Source organism: Eptatretus burgeri, chromosome 10 (assembly GCF_056783735.1).
Source record: "Eptatretus burgeri isolate ZD-2024b chromosome 10, Ebu_testis_v1, whole genome shotgun sequence".
Taxonomy (NCBI): domain Eukaryota; kingdom Metazoa; phylum Chordata; class Myxini; order Myxiniformes; family Myxinidae; genus Eptatretus; species Eptatretus burgeri.
Window position 1 is genome coordinate 47,239,819 of NC_140970.1, and position 22,491 is coordinate 47,262,309.

Below are 22,491 nucleotides of genomic sequence, written 5' to 3' on the forward strand. Positions count from 1 at the left end.
CCGACAACAATATATATATATTCTACATATATATATATATATACATATACATATACATATACATATCTTCTTCTTCTTCTTTCGGCTGCTCCCGTTAGGGGTCGCCACAGCGGATCATCCGTATGATCCGCATAGTGATTTGGCACATGTTTTACGCCGGATGCCCTTCCTGACGCAACCCTGGTCGCCTCTTACGACACAGGGATATAGTACACCTATTTTAACCGGGGTATACACCGGCCCAGTATACTGGTACTCATTTCGCCGACCTCGGAAGGATGACAGGCTGAGTCAACCCCCTGGTGTATTTATTCAGTGGCCCAACGGGGCTTGAACTCAGGACCTTTTGGATCCCAAGCCGCTGCCCTAACCACTGCGCCAACACCAGGCTCTACATATACATATATATATATATATATATATATATATATATATATACATACATATATATATATATATATATATATATATATATATATATATATATATATATATATATATATATATATATATATATATATATATATATATATATATATCATGATATTTCAAACTGTTATGGATCTCATTTTTTTAATGGACTGATCACTCATTACCACTTGCTTACTACTTGTTCCTGAGCTTGCAGTTACTCATCCTCTCTCCTTCCCACACCATTCATCAATTTCCTCATCCTTTCTTCTTTTTTCTCTCTTATTCTTTGTCCCCTCAAATCTGTGACAAAGACCAAACAGGCCTTGCTGCATACCCTGGGCAAACTGCAGCCTGGAGATCATTTCAACTTGGTAAATTTCAACCACCATGTCGAGTCCTGGGCAGATGAGCTTATGGAAGCAAGTGAGAGCAACAAGGAAGACGCCAAGCTCTACGTACAAAATCTCCAGGCTGACGGAGGTGTGATGTGGCTCAACATACTGTATGAAACTTGCTCGTACTTTATACCCTTTTCTCCTTACATTGCAATAATCTACAGTGTTTACCTTTTCTTACCATGCAATGATTTCATTCTAATTCTTGCCTGATCAGGAACAAACATAAATGATGCACTGCTTCATAGTGTGGGAATGCTCCAGCATGCTCAGAATGCAGACCTCATTGCCCCTAACTCTGCCTCTCTCATCGTACTCTTGTCTGATGGAGATCCAACTGTTGGTAAGTCTTTCCATCCTTATCTGTCCCTCATGTATTATATTTGCACTTTCTTTCTTGTCCTTTGTTTGCAATGCCCTATCCCCTGATATCATGTTTCTTCTTGGTAAAAGTGATGGCATCTTGAGCTACATCAATCACTTTGCATCATTCCTTTTGTCTTACAGAATAAGCAGAGGAATCACAGTTGTTTGAGAGCTTGTCTATTGACTTTATTTTTCTATAACGATATTTACACAATATCTGAGAAATTGCAATTGGTATAGGTGTTTGGTCTCTTTAAGTAACCATAATTATTTCTGCTTTCTCCATTTCTATTCTTCTACAACTACATCCATCCATCCATCCATCCATCCACTGGGATCATACTCTGTGCAGAGTGTTGGTGCTCACTAATGCTGCCTAAGCAGTCTCCTTGGCTATTTGGCACAATCCTGGACAGGTCACCACTCTGAACAGGTCACTACTCCAACACAGGATACCAGCAAGCTGGCACTCATTTTTCCTACCTTCGAAGGATGACAGACAGAGTCAACCCCACCTGGTATTAATTCAACAACCGAGAGGGATTTGAACTGAGGATCCTAGGATCCCGAGCCCACCACCCTAACCATGAAGCCAACACCAGGCATATACTACATACATGTCCTACACTTTCTCTTATGTTGTAGTACGTGATCCCTCAGCTGTATAGCACAGGGAGATCTGAAATACAGTGAAAGGACATCGAGACATGTTTAGACCATTTGGCCCATCATGCCCATGTTGTATACACTCCATTACTGTCACATCTCCATCCATTTTCAAAGTAACTTGTATTTCCCATTTAACATCTAGGCAGGGAATTTAGGCTCCCAGCCCAGAAATTTCCTACTTGATTTGAAAGATGCATTTGGATCTTTGACAGCCACAACTGAAATGCAGACGATACAACCGGCCTTGCATCCCCGTGTGAGTGGGCAGCATGCTTCAAGACGCATTCCCCATTGCTTGCACCATGCAAGGACAGAAGTTTTAGTCCGATTCAACTACATAGGAGAACAAATCCACGACGAGGAAGGAAAGAGATGAGCACGCTACCAACTGAACTGTACCGCTTTCACTCAGCAGACAATACCCAGTCTTCCACAGTTGTCTCCTATCCAAGTATGAATTGGGTACGACTGTACGTTGCTTCCAAGATTTGAATGGATCAGGTACATTCAAACTGATAAATCACGGGCAGTTTTGCTGTTGGTATTTTGTGCAAATATCTTCTCTCTTTCGTCTAGAGTCTTGACCCTAATCTGACAGGATAGCTCAGACAACAGCACCGGAAATTGCAGTGAACTTACCCTCCCCTCCCCAATATTTGAAATGGTGCGCAAACACCCTCTTTGAAGCTTGAGAATGCCCCACATCTCTCGACTGCAAAGAGTGTGAAGAATTCATGTCTGAATCATCGGCAAGCAATTCTGTTTCTCAGGGATTCTGGTTTATATAAGACTTGTTGTTTATCAACCCTACAGGTGAGTATAGACATGGGTAAAATGGTTGTCGCAATGTGGATAAAAGACAGTTATGTATTAAAAGAAAGGGATGACATTAAGGAGTGAATAAATGTCGGGGATTTGGAATGGATTGAGATTGGAGATTGTAAGAGCAGTCGGATCCTTGGAGGATGGTTTTATAGGCCTCTGTTATGAGGGAAGAGCAGGAAAGATGGGTTCATGACGAATTCAGAAAGGCATGTGATAAGGGAGAGTATTGATTATGGGGGATTTTAACTTGCGAGGGAGAGATTGGGTCCAAGCACGTGGGAGCAGATGAGGATTTTCGAGATTTAGTCCACGATTGTGTTTTAGCCAGTTTGTGGAAAAACTTATCAGCATCTCAAGGAGATGGGGATGGGCCAGGCATCTGCCTGGGGGATGGCTAGACAGAGGCCCCTGGAGTACCGGTGGAAAGTGGACGCAGCGACGCGCTGCTCCAGTGAATGCTCCCATACCTGACCTGACCTGCCCTTGGGGAGGGGGATGTGGGGTTTGCATTAATTTTTTTTTCACAGGATCTAAGGCTTATGGTCGAGCTGCTACACACACTAGGGAGGGTGTAATATAAATCATACTACAATATGCCAATTCTTGGGAATTAATCAGACATTGTCAGGTCAGGTTAGATCTGTAACCTGCTACAGGTACCATGTAAACCTGTACTAACCTATTCCATGGTCGGTTTGTCGGCGACGAAACCGTCTCCCCCACCAGGTTTTCTGGTGAGGAGGGTGTTTGGATATGGACACCCAGCAGGATTAAAAAGAAAACCTGTCAAAGGGCGGAGGAGCTCCTTGTGAGCCAACGGCCATCCATATCTAGTGCCCAACTGTGTCTGCGGACGTCCTGCAGTTGGGTTACTTTTTTATTAGGAGGTTGGTGGCAGGATTTGCACTCCGGCCACCGTAAAACCCTTCATTCCGCAAAACACAAAAACGCAAAAAAATCTGAAAACCCACTCCATGGGAGTACCTCCTGTGCAGCTTCCCTTCGCAGGGCAGCTCACCGGATGACGGGATTGGGGCAAAGCCTTCGGGACCCACAATCTTTGATGATAGGAGGGAAACTACGGGGTAACATCCCTGGGTCAGATTGCGGGAGAGTGTGTCGGAGTGGTGCTGAGGTGTCGTCCACCAGACGGCGGTCTCCTTGGGTTAACCTGAGGCGGTCCCTTCGGGTGGGTGCCTGGAATGTCCTATCCCTAAGAGAGGATGATCACCTGTCTCTGTTATCATCTGAGCTCAAGCGTTTGGACATTGGGATTGCAGCTCTCTCTGAGGTTCAGAGACCGGATTGCGGCGAGATAATGGTGAGTGGTTACACCTACTATTGGTCTGGTCGATCTGATGGTTACCATACCCAAGGAGTTGCTGTAGCTGTGTCCAATAAGCTGACCCCAATGATAATTGAGGTAACACTGGTCAACGGGCATATTATGAGATTAAGGATTCGTCACTCCTTAGGTGTCATTTCCCTGGTCTCTGTTTATGCTCCGACTGAGGCGAGTGATCTCACCATGAAGGATGCATTCTACGCCACGCTCGAGTCTGTGGTTGATCAGTGCCCCAGACGAGATACACTTCTAGTCTTGGGGGATTTCAATGCATCGACTGGAACTGATAGGGATGGTTATGAGGTGTGTGTTGGTCCCCATGGGTCAGGAACTATGAACCAGAATAGCACTAAGTTCCTTGACTTTGCAAGAAGTCATGGACTTAGGGTGGCTGGTTCATGGTTTCAGCGCCCACAAGCTCATCGCTGGACTTGGTATTCCAATGCTGGCGGTGTGGCAAAGGAGATTGACCATGTCCTCAATGACGGTCGTTGGAGGATGATCCAGAACTGCAGGGTCTACTGGAGTGCTCAGTTCCTCAATACTGACCACAGGCTTGTTGTAGCAACTCTAAAGCTGCACCTTAAATCCTGGAGAATGGTACCATCTCAGCCTCAGCTGGATGTTGCCAAGCTCAGGGATGAGAGAGTAGCTGAGGAGTTTGCGAACAGGCTGAGTGGACACTTGGGGGGTCTGGGTGCTTTGGGGCGTCCTGAAGAGTTGTGGAGTGCCTTCAAGACCACCGTCCTTGAGGTTTCCGGTGGATGTCTTGGAACTCACCGCAGGGCAAAGAAGAATTTTGTCTCTCAAGGGACACTGGATACCATTGACTAGAGTCGCAGGGCTAGGCTGAATTGCAGAGCTGAGCTGTTCAGGGAGCTGAGGTGTAAAACTGTACGTGCACCAAGGGTGGACAAGGAGGGCCTATGTGCCAGGAATCTGTGAGGGGGTAGAGGATCACCTGTGGACAGGTGATTCTCGTCCCGCTTACAGGGGAATTTGCGCATTGCGTTCATCCAAGCCCATCCCTCGGAGCACTGCAGTTAGAGCAGAGAGTGGTAGGCTCTTGACAGAGGAGTCTGAAGTGAAGACCCGCTGGGCCGGTTACTTTGAGCGGTTGTACCAGGCTGATCCCCCAGCTGTTGAGTTGGAAGTCAAGGGTGTTACAATCCCTGTTGCTGACCCTCGAATCAACTGTGGTCCACCTTCGCTTGTGGAAACACGGGCTGCGGTGAACTGGTTGAAACGGGGCAAAGCTCCAGGGATCTGTGGCATCCATGCTGAACTTCTCAAGGCTGCTGGAAATGCTGCACTCATGTCGTTGCATGCAGTTTTCTGCTCTGCCTGGAACACAGGCATCATCCCAACTGATTGGAAGAGGGGCCTTGTTGTTCCTCTCTGGAAAGGGAAGGGTGATTGCCAAGACTGCAACAACTACTGAGGGGTGACGCTGCTCTCAGTGCCGGGCAAGGTCTTTGCTCGAATAATTCTTGAGAGGGTTCACCACCATCTGCTTGAGCACCAGCGTCCAGAGCAGTCAGGCTTTACACCAAAGAGGTCAACGATTGACCGTATCCTTGCTCTTCGTGTCCTCACCGACCGCAGACGAGAGTTTCAGCAGGGGCTGCTTGCAGCCTATGTTGATCTCTGTAAAGCGTTCGATTCAGTGAATCGGGATGTCCTCTGGAGGATTCTTGGTCTTCGTGGGGTGCCACCAAAACTGATCGATCTGATGTCTGAACTCTACTCTGGTACTGAGAGTGCTGTGAAGTGTGGTGGTACCATCTCTGACTTATTTCCAGTTGTTACTGGAGTTCGTCAGGGGTGTGTACTGGCCCCCACACTTTTCAGCACTTGTATGGACTGGATTTTAGGGAGGATGTCGGAGAGATCAAGCTGCGGTGCATCGTTTGGGAATTTCAAGATCTCTGACCTTGATTTTGCAGATGATGCAGTCATCTTTGCGGAGACTTTAGATATCCTTTTGGGGGCCCTCGAGGTGCTGAATGAGTAGTCGGAGCCGCTGGGATTACGGGTTTCTTGGGTGAAAACTAAGATCCAGGCCTTCGGTGACATCTTGGATGCTGCTGTCCTGTCTGTGTCTGTTTGTGGTGAGGATGTTGAGGTCGTGGAGAGATTCACTTACCTTGGCAGTGATATTCATGTCTCTGCTGGCTGTGAGTCAGAGGTCAATAGACGTCTGGGTTGGGCCTGGGAGTCATGGATTCACTGGATCATAGGGTGTGGCGCTGCCGGTACCTGTGCGGGAGGACGAAAGTCCGAGTCTTCAGGTCCTTAGTACTTCCAGTCTTGCTCTATGGATGCGAGACTTGGACTTTGTCCAAGGATCTGGGACGGAGAATTAATTCCTTTGGTACCAGGTCTCTTCGGAGAATCCTTGGCTATTGCTGGTCGGATTTTGTGTCCAACGAGCGGTTGCTGAGAGAGACTCGGATGAGATTTGTTGCCTGCATAGTCCGTGAGCGTCAGTTGCGGCTGTATGGACCTGTGGCTCATTTTCCTGACGCTGATCCTGCTCACCAGATTCTCTCAGAGAGGGAGTCTCATGAGTGGAGGAGGCCAGTGGGCCGACCACGTGCCTCGTGGTTGCAGAAGGTTGACCATCATCTCAAGGAGATGGGGATGGGCCTGGCATCTGCCTGGGGGATGGCCAGACGGAGGCCCCTGGAGTACTGGCGGAAAGTGGACGCAGTGACGCGCTGTTCTGGCACATGCTCCCATACCTGAATCCGTCCATAATTTGGGGGAATTATCCCATTCATAAGGACTGGTTCTTCACTGGTGTTCAAACTTTCTCTAAATATTAAAAAATTTCTCTTGTGTGGTGTTGCACCACAACAAGATGTACCCACAAAATATTTTTCACCCCAAGCATCATCTCACACGCACACCCCTCCCTCCAGAGATACGCTCCAATAATGATATGAGGCTATGCCCCTTTACCTATATCCTCTCCGTTGGCATCCTGCTACACCTTCCATTCAGCAGTATAGGCCATACTGACTGATCCTAATCTTGAGTTACCCACACCTCTCTATTAACAGGTGTTGTGGACCCGATCCGCATTTTGTCCAATGTGCAAAGTGCCACAAATTTTTCCATCTCGCTGTTCTGCCTTGGCTTTGGGTCGGACGTTGACTTTGACTTTCTGGAACGTATGGCCATGGAGAATCGTGGAACCGCACGCAGGATCTACCTGGGAACGACCGCTGGAATTCAACTACAGGTTGGTCCTCGCAACGTGCTTATGTCTTTGTATTTTTATGCCCACTGTTATGGCCCATTTCAATGCAGCCTCTCCATGCAGCAGTAAAGTTAATTCCATCCAGCAAAATTCAGAACTCTTATTTTGAATGGAATGGTGCAAATTGCAAATTGAGTGCAAAAGTGTTCATTATGCGTAACAAATACACTCTTCCCAGGGATTTTATGATGAGGTTACAATGCCTCTGCTGTCCGATGTGCGTGTGGACTACATGCCAGAAGGAGTCGCAACCAACGTCACCAAGAGCTCCTTTGATCATTACTTCAGAGGCTCAGAGCTGGTTCTTGCTGGGAAGATGGCTGGCAGCCATGGAGATAGTCTCACAAGCCGCATCACTGCTGCCTCGGTATGTGCATTATGATTCCCAATTCCTCGTTCATTTTGGTCACCGGACACCCCCTCCCACCACCTCCCTCCATAGAATCATCTAAATGAAGCACGAGTCCATTGTGACAGGACATAAGGCTTGTAGTGGAGCTGCCACACATCTCACACACGTGGACACACAGATGAATGAATACATGAGGCACAACGCAGGACTGTTAGATGAAACAAACACCGACACCGAGTTTGGGAGAAGGGCTGTCACCTCTCGATGCACTCTGGGTATCAGTGACGCCACAACAATGGTGGCAATTTATCCACCGTACTTCGTTGGGGCATTACTGAAGGAGGAATGTCCTCCTCCCCATGGATGCCAAACTATGGGGATTGTCCGTGCTTTTATCCTTTTAAATGCTGAATGTCAAACAAGGGAGCAGCAAGTACCATTTAAAAAAAAATTTTTGGTACGACTCAGATGGGATATGAACTGCCGTTGACCTCCCAGACTCAGAGCGGATACTCGAACCATGACGCCACCATGCGGTAAAGGCTCACCGATTCTTCTTTAAAAGTTGATGTGAACTTCGGTTTTCCATCTTGTTTGTGTCGTATAAAAATGATACGTTACTTATCAAGGTATCCTCGAGGTTTGCGCACACACCTGTCCGATGGGAACGAGCTTTCATGAGCCTTCAGTGTATAAATCTTTAGGATGTGTGCGTAGCTAGTGTGAGACATCGTTCTTAACATCCTTCTTTGTCAAAAATATTTTGGCTCCTAAGGTGTTCTATAATGTGGAAGCCAATAATCTAAATTTTCACAAGTTTGGTGTTTTTGTTGAGCAGAAATTTCCTGATTATTTACTCCCCACTCCCCACCCCTCTTGCTATCCCACTTTCTGTCTTCTTCATTGCCAACACATGCCCTAAAGCAGGAAACACGTGATTATGGAATTTGGTTATCAGCACATCTATCTAAAATTCCAGCAATCTGTGTGTGTGTGTGTGTGTGTCTGTCTGTGTGTGTGTCTGTCTGTGTGTGTGTCTGTCTGTGTGTGTCTGTCTGTGTGTGTGTGTGTGTCTGTGTGTGTGTGTGTGTGTCTGTCTGTGTGTGTGTCTGTCTGTGTGTGTGTCTGTCTGTGTGTGTGTCTGTCTGTGTGTGTGTGTCTGTCTGTGTGTGTGTCTGTCTGTGTGTGTGTCTGTCTGTGTGTGTGTCTGTGTCTGTGTGTGTCTGTGTGTGTGTGTGTCTGTGTGTGTGTCTGTGTCTGTGTCTGTGTGTGTGTGTGTGTGTGTGTGTGTGTGTCTGTGACCACTGTTTCTCGACAACCACTGGTCCGATCTAATTGAAACTTGCCAGGTATATTGCTGGGGACCTGTGGATGTGCCTTTTCAAGGTTTGATATTAATCGGACAAGTGCTTCCCAAGTTATCGCCATTTATTTACCAACCAATGACAAGACACGTTGCTGCGTAGGCGTGGCCAATGGGGGAAGGGAACCTCAGCCACGTTCCCCATTACGGGTTACAACGTACGGACTTCTGGATAATGATGACTTCGTGTATTCGAATAATTTCTCGATTTCTTATGCGCATTTATAGATAAACACAATGCCCTAAGTTATGATCGTTTTCATATTGGACGGTGCATACATTTCGGTAACATCAGAGTGAGCTGGTATGCTCCGAAGCAGGAAGTAAATTTTTTTTCCCCCTCTTCTCTTTGTGTTTTTCCTTGCGATGACATTGCGAAAAGGCAAAATACGTTGGCGCTAATTTAATAATTGGCCATTAAAACTAAATTGCGAATAATCGTAACTGCGATATGCGAACTTCCGGACAGTGAGGACTTAACTTCCGAATAGTGACGACTTACTGTATTCTTTCTCGATTTTTTTTTCTCGATTTATCCTCGATTTATCGACTTACTGTATTCCTTCTCGATTTTTTTTCTTGATTTATCGACTTACTGTATTCTTTCTTTCTCTATTTCTGTACTTTCTCGATTTAGTTAAACACAATGCCCCAATCCAGTCGTCGTTTACGAGAGCGAAGGAACGGCCTGTGTGTTTGTTTGAAAAAAAATTTTTGCACATACGGGCACGCGAGAGCGAAGGAACGGCCTGTGTGGTTGTTGTTTCTGGCACGTGGTTTGAAAGTTTTTTTTATTTTTTTATTTTTTTATTTTTTTTTTGCACATATGGGCACACACTAGTAAATACAAATGTCCTCAAAAAATATTGATCTGCATACATTGCTCTGTTCTTTACTAACAAACACCCAGCATTCTTAGATACTGGGTCACAAGGTGTTTCATATGAATAGATAGGAGTGTATAAAGAAGCTCTCTCGGAGTGAATGCCATTAACTTTAAAACAAGGGAGCAGCACGAGGATCTAAATGACCACAAGAAGCATGGTAGTGGAACCTATTGTTCCTTGGGGCTAAGCTTGTTGAAAGTGCCCATGATTAAAATCGACTCGTGTTTCCATGCAAAAAGAAAAACTAGCGATAAACTTTCTCTGACAAGCAGAACTCTGGTCGTAATTGCGGCATCACTGTCAAAGATCACAATTACAAATAGAGCGGCACCTGGTAGGGCGCATACCTCCGCCAGGCTGAACAGTTTACGTTTTGTATCTCACTGTGATAGGCCGGATCTGTATCTAGACCTCTGAAATCTAATCGGCTTGTTCTGGTTACCTAGCCAACTCAGCCACCAAGTTTCATCCGAATCTGGCCATAACTTTTTGAGATATCGTGTTAAATATCCTTTTTGGACCCATCTCTCAATGGTGAAGAATCACTTAAAAATTATCGTATCCAGATCTTCAACAAAACAGAATCGATTCTTCCTTGTCACACACCCCCCCAACATGTCCACCAAGTTTCGTCCAAATCTGTCCGAACAACTTTTTGAGATATCCTGTTCACAGACAGACAGGGGTGAAAACATAACCTCTGCCCAACTTTGGTGGCAGAGGTAACTAAAGCTAAGTCGATGGCATGCCATCGCAAATCTCCATGCTTCCCACCTCAAGAAAAACAGCCTGGCGTTGGCTTAGCGGTGAGGGTGGCGGCTTGGGATCCTCGGGTCCTGAGTTTGAGCCCGTTGGCTGCTGAATGAACACCAGGGGGGTTGACCCAGCCTATCATCCTTCCGAGGTCGGCAAAATGAGCACTTGTATACTGGTAATAGGGGCACTGCATCAACGGCATAGCCGCACCCCAAACCAATGATGCAACCAGCAGCCAAAAAGGCTGCACTCGAAGGGAAGGGGACCTAAAGAAAACTTGAAAGATTTCAAAAAGTTCCACCAGGATTGACCCAATATCAAATTTTGAGGTTTTCTTTTTTTCTTTTCCTGTTTTGTCCCCTGTGAACTTAAGTTCCCATCTCCTGGGGCATGAACTGAGGGTCAAATCCAAAAAATTGTTACATATGTCTCTCATTGTTGATTGCATATTCAAGTTTGATTTTAAAATGTGCCCGTAATTGCATTTTTCGGTTTTTGACCCTGTCCTAGGGGGTCTTGCACGTTCTTCCTATGTGGTGATCATAACTACCAAGTTTCGTGAATTTATACCCAACCGTTTAGGAGGTGACATGACAGACAGACAGACAGATGGAGCCGATTACAATATCCCTCCCATTTTTTTTTCCAAAAAGCATGGGGATAATAAACATCAAACTCCCATGCAACCTAAGATGAGCAACGATGTTCGGTGATTAAAAAACAAGATCACAACATGTGTAAAGAAAAGACCGGCGATGGCTCGACCTCTCACAAAGTGCATTCTGTAATTTTAGGCGAGAGATTGTATTGTAATTTTAGGCTCAGAAAGTACTTTAAAAAAAATAAACCCAGAAGATACCATATTCAAACCCTGAACATGAAAAATGCATCGAGGCAAAGAAAAGGTATTAAAATGTATCTCTTGTTTGCTTAAGGATCAGACACATACAGTGTTTTGAAGATGCTTGTATCCTGAGAGCCCCAGACCTCTTTTTCATTCTTACTGGGACTTGGGTGGGGGCAGGTCAATGATGTTCTCACGGTAGAGATGACAGCATCAGTTGGTGAGACGAAGAGGTTGCTGGAGAAGCACAACCATGCCCTGCGGATATTCCCCAATCGTCTCTGGGTCTATCTAACCATCAACCAACTTCTAGCTCGTCGGTAAAGGTTCATATTACTGCATGTTTGTTGGTTCTATAGGATCAAATGATAATTTATCAAAGCAATATTGAGACAAAAGATTTCAATAGGATGTATTGAGACTAGTGCTACGTACATGAGCTGGCAGGATGGTCTTGAGGTACTCGCACTCGCCTCTAAGCTGTGGTGCCTGGGTTTGAATGTCGGCCCAGCTATGTCACTCCGGTGTTTCACAGGCAAATTTTGAACCATCATGTATCGAAGCAAGAGTGAGCCAAAATATGTTAAATTCATTTTGATGGCCACGTCCTTCCAAGAAAGGAATCCACCTGCTCTGTCCTATGCGGCTGCAGTTCCAATTCATGTGACTGGTTATAAGCTTGATGGATGCTAAAATGCCAGCTCGAAGAAACTTAATCGAAATTCAAAGAAATCAAATCGAAATTTGGACTCTGGTGCTGTGCAGTTTTGATTGGAGTGTTTTTCATGCTCAGCACACTAGTATCTCGTGAGGAGAAGACGGCATTGTCGCAGCGGGCACTCGACCTCTCTCTCGAATATAACCTTGTGACACCCTTTACCTCCATGGTAGTAACTACGCCGGAAAAACCACGAACAAACCGTATCGCAAAGTCTGCCGAGCGCTCTTGTTGCCCTGGTGAGTTTCATCCAAAAGCTCACTCCAACACACTACATTACTTTTCAGTGTCATTCCTTATCATGCATTATTATTGATGCCATTATAATTAAAAGTATTTATTGTATGCTGGGAAGTTTTCAATTAAGCTGAAAAAACATTAAACAGAAGTAATTTCCCATTAATTGGTGCAATGTGATGATGATGATGATGATGATGATGATGATGATGATGATGATAGTTGTGTTGGAAAAAAAACAAAAACATATTATGCACTATTTTGCATCATGCTAATTACAATTAAAATGTGTGAAAATACATGTGAAATTAATCAATCAATCACTGAATTAAATGCTGAATTATTTGAAAATAATCTTTGAGATCAGATTTCAAGTCAAGTTTTGTTTCTCAAGGAAGGTCGAATAAGATAATGATTTGAGTCACAAGGATGGGGTGCAGTAACTTATTATTAACTACCTTGATTGTTTTACTAAAATCAGTGCACGATTATTTCCTTCCCACAGTTCCACCAGGCCAGAGTTTCATACCTTATGCCACGATACCACCACCACCAACTACAGGTAATGAGCCAACGGAGATGTCACAAGTTCCGTGAGTAACAAGAAAGACAAAATGAACTGGAAGGGCACTCGGTGGAGCGCATACCTCCGCCACGTAATGCCTGATCCACGAGAACATATCGGGCCCAATACACTTTTGAGATATCGTGTTATATATCGTTTTTGGCCCTGTCTCTCAATGGTGAAGAATTACTTTTAAAATTCTAGTAGTCAGATCCAGATCCAAATCTTCACCAAAATCGAATCAATTCGTCGTGGTCACACACCCAACATGTCTACCAAGTTTCATCCGGATCCGTCCACAACTTTTTGAGATATCCTGCACACAGACAGACAGTCAGACAGAAAGGGGTGAAAACATAACCTCCTTCACCTTCGGTGGTGGAAGTATCAAGACATCGCATTTAACAATTGAGAGCCTCGCTGGGGTATATAGATCGCTGTAGATTTGAGAACGAACTATCTACAGTTAAGTGCAAAAGTTTGGGTTATTCCAATGATATTCATACTTTACAATAAATTCATCAAATTGAACAAGCTGCTTAAGTAAACTAGAGAGTTCATAGAACACCTTACTCCTCGCAGAGTCTTGAGAAAAAAGGACATCGGCGGGGTCTGCAAGCAGCATATTTGATTGGTTGAGATGATGTAAAATGCTGTAATATTTTGTCCAAGTACTGTACTGCTAAACAACAGGTCTTTGAAAGTGCCAATAAGACGATTTGTGTTCTACAGTGTTCAAGTATATAATTAGATTGAAATAAAACAGAGTTTTAATGGTTGTAGAAAAAAAAAACATAATTGGAAGTTTACTGCCGTTGCTGCAGCGTCTTTTACACCACTTTATTTAACACATTACATTAGTTATTCGTGCTTGTTTTTTGTGTCCTTTATGATGTCAAAAAGTTTTGCTGTTTGGATGATTTTCAAATTTGTTTTACTGCCAGACAGGCAGACAGCCCCCAAAAAATTATCTCACTCCTCTCCGCTTGTACGATGAAGCAAAATTCAGAGCAGGGTCCTTCTAAACTAGAGATTCTTTTGTTTTCTGATTCATGCTCAAAATATAACATTCGATTGAAATCAAGTTGTTCCTTGACCATAAACTGATGTTTGTGGACAGAGACAGACGGACGGACGGAAACCAAATGCCTAACCCCACTTTTCACTTTTGTGCTCGTGCCTAAATTGGGTACTTACAACAACAGTGGCATTTTATAGAATCGGTCAACACAATTGTGTCTGCCCCTTGCCTTCTTCATTGCCATCACTCTTTTTCTTTTTTGACCCATGCTTCCTGTATACGAATGAAACATTCTTACAGAAATACTGGGTCAAATATCCTGTAATACATTCCACAGTTCTGTAAGAATAGTTGGGTTCCTCTTGTTGTTATCCATTTTCAGGTAATCCCAGAGTTCCTTTCTGTATCCATCTTGTCCACTCCATGCATCCTCTCCTGCCCCCCAATCGTCCCCACACCCATTGTTTGTCTGCCTCCTCCTGTCTTGGCCTTCAACTATGCTGTTTGTGTCCCCCCTCTCTCTCTGCTGTTCCTTTTGTCCTGTTGTGTCCTTATCTGTTCAGTGTACTAGTACTAGTCTTCCAAGGGCCTCGACTATGTGTACAAAAAATGGCCTTGATGGGATTCATGTCCGGACTCTGAGGTGGCCATTCTAACACTTGGAGCACACTAGTTTTAACCTGCCTTATTGTCCAAATATATATTTTGTACTATATTGGAAGTGTGTTTTGGATCATTATCTGGCTGGAAAATAAATAATCTTCCAATCAAACAATTTCCACTGGGAACTCCATGATGCTGCAGTATCTGCTTGTACTTCTCTTTTGTGAACATCTCATTGATTTTTAACAAAGTTTCCCTGCACCAAAAGCTGAGAAACAACCCCAGACAGTCACAGAGCGCCCCCCCCCCACCCACTACTCCATGTTTAACAGTATGCTGCAAATATTGTGTCGCAACGTTCTCCAGGTCTTATCTTTTGTGAACTAAGAGATGTCATCTCAGAGATGCCAGCAAGAACTAAGAGATGTCATCTTCGATCCAAAAAGGTCAAAGTTTGATTCATCAGACCAGAGTACCAGATTCCATTGTTCAGTCACCCAGTTTTGGTCGGTCAGCTCAGGTATGGGAGCATGCGTTGGAGCAGTGCGTCGCATATTGGTGTTGTTTTGTAAGGTTATCTTTTCACGTTATTCTGTGGTCTCAGCAGTGGTTTCTTTGCTACAACTCTACCATGGAGACTTGCTGCAATCCGCCTTCTGTATATAGTGCAAGATGAGAAGTTAATGTTCAGTCCTACTCTTATTTAATTTCTGAGCTGCTAACTTGATTTTCTTCCATCACTTAAGCTGAGCAACTTCATGTGCTTGTCTTACCTTTTGGGAGATTCTTCTCGGTCTTTCTGGACTTTTCTGGTTTCTTTATTTTTCTTCTTTCAGGTGTTGCAAAGTGTTATAGATCTTCAGCTTTTCTGCTATTTTCTTCATCGTGTGCCCTTCTTCTTAGAGTTTGGATCTTCACACACTGTTCTGTTTAAAGTTCCTTCTTTGGTGCCATTCTGAACCCACTCAGACTTTCAAGCAAGGGAACACGCTGATGAAAACTAATTTCACATATTCATGAATTTGCAACTTTCATTGTGGTTTATTGTAATTCGCATTAATGTAACTGGTGTTACGTCAATAATTTATTATTATTTACGACACAAAATTGCACAATGTGGTTCTTGTATATTTAATCTTTGTGGTTCGTGGATATTACTCACAAATGATAATACATTGTTATTTCATTTTTGGGGAGTCCAAGAGAGATCCTCACAGACTTAGAGCTAGATATTTCGTAATATATTGTTTCGTTAAGTGTGTGTGTGTGTGTGTGTGTGTGTGTGTGTGTGTGTGTGTGTGTGTGTGTGTGTGTGTGTGTGTGTGTGTGTGTGTGTGTGTGTGTGTGTGTGTGTGTGTGTGATATTTGTGGGTCGGGTGTGAAGACCGCTGGTGGGGGAGAGGGGGGGAAGCTATCTCGGGTTCCCACCAGACTCCCCGGAATTGCAGGCCATCGCACACGGATAATTCCATGACACAGCGGGTCGCTAACCGACCGTGAACGCCAATAACTCAACCACGTGAGTTAGGGTCCTCCGTCTAGTCAATCCGGTTACCTAAAAATAACCAAGTGATCTAATTACCTCCAGTAGCCCGGGCTTTGCAGCTCATGAAGCAACTGAGAGGGACGTTTTCACACCAGGTCATGGGGGGGGGGGTGGGGGGAGGAGTCTGTCTTGGCTTCTCTAACTGTCTCTCTCCCTTTGTCCCTGTCGGACCGAAAGCAGGCCTATAGCGTAGAAGTGCTAAATCACAGCAGCATGCGATATTCGAGGTTTTGCGAGTGCTGCATATGGGTAAAGGAAATGTTTGCTTGTGTTTGAATAATTGTGATGTGCATGTGTGATTGGAAATACGAATTGTGTCAATAAAATTCCTATCCAGGTTCCTCCTGATGACCCCATCTTTGCTCTTTACTTCTTTGGGTTCCTTCTGATGACGCCAATGCCGTATTTGGTCTTCCATTTGATCACTACTTGTTTTCTTCCCATGAACACGTCCTGTTTTTATTTCTATCTCCCTCTTCTCTCCCCTCTGTGACAGCTTATCCATTCAGAGTTCTTGCACAGAGTCGTTCTGCTGATGGTTCCATTTCCAGGCAACCTCCTTTCATCACTAGCGGTAAGGGAGAAAAGAGTAGTCTCCTTTTTAGCATGCATGATTGGAATTTTATTTATTTATTGTATTGCATCAAGAAAAGCTCTGAATAGAACAATTTATTGCTACTGAGCAAGCATGGTTCATCATGTGTTGGTATAGGGTGAGTTGTAGAGTGAGGGGGGAATGAGTGTGGTCGACACAGGAGAACAACATATGCATTGTAGGGAAGGGATGCATAACTTGTCTCACTTGCTTGTGGTTAAAGCTTGTCTATCTGTCAACCTAAAACTAAATTTATGTTGAAAACGTTGATCATTTATTTTGTTGATTGCAATTGCAGTGGACAATGACCCTCACGTCATCATCAACCTGCCAACAAGCAACCTTACGGTGTGTTTCAACATCGATGATAAGGAAGGGACTATCTTCAGCCTTGTCTCTGATGAGCTATCAGGTCAGTCTGAGGTTCAATTGGATAGTGAAGAGGGAGCACATTTATCTTTGATCTGTCCACTCTGGGTTTAATTCCTGACCTGACTATAACCTGTTGGATTGGTGCTTTGCAGGTAGGGCATTAAACTTTGCACCGTCCCTCAGATGGACATTAAACTCGGTGTCCCATCTTGCGAGCATTAGTTGGTGTCTTTTGCAAAGAATAAGCAAGCTGTCTCCAGCACTTTGAACAAACTCCAAATTCCTACTTTAACCTACAACAGGAAATGCATCAACGGCACTTACAGCAATGATGCAAACCAGAAGTCACGTGCTGCACACTAATTAATTATTAATTAATTAAGATTAGTTCAGATGGGATAGAGATGGATGTGGATCGTGAGACTGCTATGTGCTCCAGTTGGGAATGTACTTGAAATGTGTGAAATGATCAAGTGATCAGGTCATCAGTGGCATACCTGAGATAATAAGCAAATGGGATCTTGTAAACTGTAGTAAGCACTCAACTTGCCACCTATTTTCACTATCAGCTGGAATATTTTTGTACTCTCAGCATCACCTATTGTGGCATAAATTAATTTTTATTCCTCCGCTGATGGTCGCCGGTGGCATTATGTTTTCAGGTTGTCTATCTGTCTGTACGTACGTCCATGCTAATTTTCGTTTTCTCTGCAACCGCTTATCTGATTGACTCAAAATTTTCAACATAGGAGCGACAACTCATGTATAACGTTTATATGATAATGATGACGTCATTGTGTCACAGTGTGGCAGCCATGTTAGAAAAAAGGAAAAACTTCGGACCTCTGCATCTCAAAAACCCCTTTATGGAAAAAATTGAAACTTGGCACATATCAAGTGCTCCCAATGGGAAACGTGTTATTTTTTGATGATGTCACATGTGGCTTCGTCATGACATCATAATTGCACACGTCGGAACGCTTTATCCGATCAGTGTGAAAATTTGAGGATCTTCTACGGCTAAATTGTATGGGGGGAGGGGGGATTGATGACATCATCGGTCACATGGTTTGTCAGCCATATTTGTTTTTAACATGCAAACCTTCAAAAATCTTTTCCGAAACTGCTGAACAGATCGAGGAAAAATTTATATTGCCCAGCCATGAGGAACAAAAGTTCTCCAACTATGACATCATTGGTTACATGGTTTGGCAGCCATGTTGGATTTATGCTCAAATCTTTAAAAATCATCTTCAGAACGGCTTGACAGATCGAGGGGAAACTTCACCCACATGTTCCCCAATCCTTGCAGATATCAGTGTTCACCAATAATTATTCATCGGTCACATGGTCTGGTAGCCAAATTTGATTGAACGAAAATCTTTGAAAAATTCTCTCTCTTGAACCGCTTCATCATTCGAACTGAAACGTTGCAGTTATGATCTAGTTGTCATGGGGAATATGTTTTAAATTTCAACCTGATTGGACACATGGTTTGGCATCCATAATTATTTAATATTCTGAATCTGGGTTCAGGGATTTAAATCAAACTTGGTACAAGTATGTATAATGATGTAATAATGTCGGCAGAGGCATATCTGGCAACGTCGTGACGTCAGAGTACCCTTCTAGTTTTATTTAATACCATACCCTTTACGGAGTGTTGGTGCTGCCGAAGCAGTTTCTTAGCAAGGGTTACACTGGGGGGTTTGCCGTTGCCTTCCCAGAGTTGTTTGTCCATGCCGTATTCTTTCAAATGAACGTCGAGCAAAGAAGCAGAACGTACAAAACACCGATTACCAAATGTACCACATGACTGACAGTGATTAAGGAGGCCAAGATTACCTCATCACATGATGATCTTTACCCCATTACTTATTCTATAAACCTCCAAACCTACACACCACTATATGCCACTGCTTTGGTAAACAGAATGCACCACACTTGGAGAGACAAAACGGTTGTACTTGCACAATTCGTATTTGCAATCACATGTGTACATCACAATTCTTTTTCAAGTCTATAGTATGACTCAGCCAGGGTTTGAACCACCGAACTCCCAGATTGAGTTGGCGATCTAACCATTATGCCACCGAGTTTGGTTCATCTAATATGTACACATAGCTCTTTCTAACCACTGAATGACTGACATTAATGTTCGGTACATTCCGGGGGATGTAGAAAGCTGAAAATTTCATGTGCCGACGGACATCGAAGTGGGTCTACCAGGAAAATTAAATAAATCGCAGAACCATTGGAAAGCGTCCATAAATGAAAAAAACATAAATGCAGGTGAGCGACCCCAGACAATGTAGAAACACGGTGCGTTATTGCTTACAATGTGTAAACATACCCTGCTAGTCGAACATATAAAGCTTTCTCAGGCCTAAGTCACATTTGCCACGGCGGCCGTGGGGTCTCCAAAATCTACGGCCACTAGCAATTATACGGCGGCCGCAGTATTTCCACGGTCACACAATGCAGCAGTCACATATGTTTTTATTTTCGGGGAGCCGCACGGCGTATTTAGAAATTGTGGAGACTGAAAACGTGGGGTTGCCGTACGGTCTTTGATTTGATGTCACACGGTGACCTTAAGGGGGCCCTGCGGCGGCCATAGAATTTTCAAGGCAGATGCAAGGTAGCCTCAAGGTAGCCTCAAGGTGCCCGCAAGGCGACCGCAGGGGGGCTCTAAGGCGAACGTGCAGCCAGACGGATGGTAACGAGTGGGTTCATTTTATTTTTTTTTTTTACCAGTTTTTTGTTTCGGCTTGTCGAATTGCTATGGCGAACGTAGAAATGAAAAAAGTTATAACTCTGCGTATAAAAAAGTTATAACTATAAAAAAGTTATAATTCCACGGCGACCCCTACGGCCTGTAAAAGATAGCCAAATGGCGTAGGGCCACCCTGAGGCCACTGCAGAAACTCTGTGGCCGCCGCACGTTTCTGTCAATTCAGAGGGCGTACGGCTGCCGTATCTTCGCCATAGAGCAAATGTGACTTAGGCCTAACCACTGACTGACTGATATTAAAGATCGGTATCTTCCGGGTGATGTAGAAAGCTGAAATTTTGTGTGCTGATGGACATCGAAGCTGATACACCAAGGGTATGAGGGGGGGGAGGGGATCACAGAACCGTCGGAAAGTATCCGTAAATAAAAACATAAATAAATGAAAAATAACAAAGATATCATGCAGAGCACAATACTTGCAAAATCCATAAAACAAATTTGACCTTAAAAATAATTGGTGGTTGAATTCAATGACCAAATATGCAACTCCTCTTCAAATTTCAAGTCAATCGGATGAAAATTGACAATTTCAGAAATGTGGCCTATCTTGACTTTTTTGGCCTATGTTGACCTCAAAAAATATTTCTTCATTTAATTCACTGATGTGATATGCAAAACCTCTTTAAATTTCAAGTCAATGGGATGAAAATTGATTATTAAATTTTTTTCACCAAAGTTGTTGACCTTTGGCCGATGTTGACCTTTTGGTGTGTGTTCACCTCAAAATAATTGGCTAGTTGAATTCAGTGACCTGATGTGCAAATCTTGTTCAAATTTCAAGTCAATCGGATGAAAATTGAGGATTTTAGAAATTCGACAAAATTGTTCACCTTTGGTCTATGTTGACCTTTTGACCTCAAAAACAATCGGCTTCTTGCTTATGATGAACTCTACCATGTGGTGAAGTTTTGTGAAGATTGGTTTAAAAGTGTATTCCAGGCTATAAAGTAACAAAAGGTGAAAATTTTGAAAGGGGGTGTTGACCTTCTATAGGCACTGTATATCGGTTGGTCTGGTCTGTGATTCTGTCTGTCTGTTACTTGTGAAGATCAAAGATTTTTAAAGTATATTGATTGGTCTTGTGCATTATTTAGTCTATCTGTCTGGTTGTTTGTTTGTATGCATGTCAAATCACCTACAGGTCACAATTTAAAACCAATATTCACGAAATAACTACATGAAATACAAAACGAAGACAGACAGACAAACACACAAAACCAACCAATATACTTGAAAAATCTTCGATTTTCCCAAGTAATAAATGAAAAAAAAATGCAGGTGAGTGACCCAAGACGATGGGGGAAGCACTGTAATTTTATGTGCCGATGGACATCGAAGCTGATACAACGGGAAAAAAATCACAGAACCATCAGAAAGCATCCGTAAATGAAAATATAAATAAATGCAGGTGAGCTCTTAGGTGCTTTTGTTAGAAAAAAAAATCACAGAACCATCAGAAAGCATCCGTAAATGAAAATCTAAATTAATGAAAGTAAATAAATGCAGATGAGCTCTCAGGTGCTCATCAAATTTTCAACAAACCCTGAAATGAGAATATGGAGAAAATAATAAAAAAATTGGGTAAAAATGTGAAAGGGCAAAGTCACGTGACTATAGATAGCCATTATTAGCCCTGCCGCAGCACGTTGAGGGCAAGACGCCCCGTTTTTTTTTTTCATCACTTCCATGTTTCATTTATTTACCATTGAGATTCAGTGTGCATGTCCAGATGGTAACATTTTTACCAATTGAGCTTTTATCATCAAATCTTCAACACACCTTTATGATGAGAATATGGAGAACATGAATTAATAAAATGTCCAGTTTCTTTCGAATTTCCTTTTCGTTAAGTTTAGTTTGAGTACAAAGCAGACGTGGCCAGGCTTTGCATTTTGAGATGCTTGCTCGTGGTTACATTGTGTATGCAGTTTTGAAAATGTAAAATCTATTTGATTAATTTAGGTATTGCTGTTAATGGCCAACTGATCAACTCCAAGCGTCCAACGTCTGGGAGCAAACACACAAGTTCTTACTTTGGACGGTTGGGTCTTGTCCTGGGACCTGCATTGTTGCTGGAAGTATCTCCAGATGGCCTGATATTCAAGGATGGAGAGACTCGTAGTGGCCTGAACTGGGCTGCAAATGTGACCTTACATCGTGAAAGGTGAGTGAAATATAGAAGCAAAAGACCGCAGTCCATGGAGGTGTAACATTACTGACAGCATATGCACAAAGAAAGAAGCGAAAGGTATTTTACCTGTACTGTACATTGGGAAGCCTGGTGTTGGCTTAGTGGTTAGGGTGGTGGCTTGGGATCCCAGGGTCCTGAGTTGAAGCCCCGTTGGCTGCTGAATTAACACCAGGGGGTTGACTCAGCCTGTCATCCTTCCGAGGTCGGTGAAATGAGTACCAGTGTACTGGTCCTGGTGTATGCCCCGGTTAGAATAGGTGTACCATATCCCTGTGTGTCGTAAGAGGCGACCAGGGTTGGCGTCAGGAAGGGCATCCGGCCATAAAAACATTGCCTCAAGAAAAAAAGCTAACCCCTGCACAGCAGGG

At 43.6% G+C, this 22,491-nt stretch overlaps 1 protein-coding gene across 2 annotated transcripts in view; it reads left to right on the forward strand.

Annotated features, from left to right (window-relative positions):
- LOC147018483 (inter-alpha-trypsin inhibitor heavy chain H2-like) overlaps positions 1-22,491 on the forward strand; it is a 118,374-nt gene that overhangs the window by 54,589 nt on the left and 41,294 nt on the right. For both annotated transcript variants that reach the window (XM_085898166.1, XM_085898167.1), the window contains exons 8-17: positions 726-894; positions 1,027-1,152; positions 7,080-7,261; positions 7,458-7,646; positions 11,662-11,801; positions 12,275-12,438; positions 12,942-12,998; positions 16,668-16,745; positions 17,065-17,178; positions 21,895-22,096. In XM_085898166.1, the coding sequence (XP_085754292.1) occupies positions 726-894; positions 1,027-1,152; positions 7,080-7,261; positions 7,458-7,646; positions 11,662-11,801; positions 12,275-12,438; positions 12,942-12,998; positions 16,668-16,745; positions 17,065-17,178; positions 21,895-22,096 (1,421 nt within the window). The remainder of the gene's footprint in view (positions 1-725; positions 895-1,026; positions 1,153-7,079; positions 7,262-7,457; positions 7,647-11,661; positions 11,802-12,274; positions 12,439-12,941; positions 12,999-16,667; positions 16,746-17,064; positions 17,179-21,894; positions 22,097-22,491) is intronic.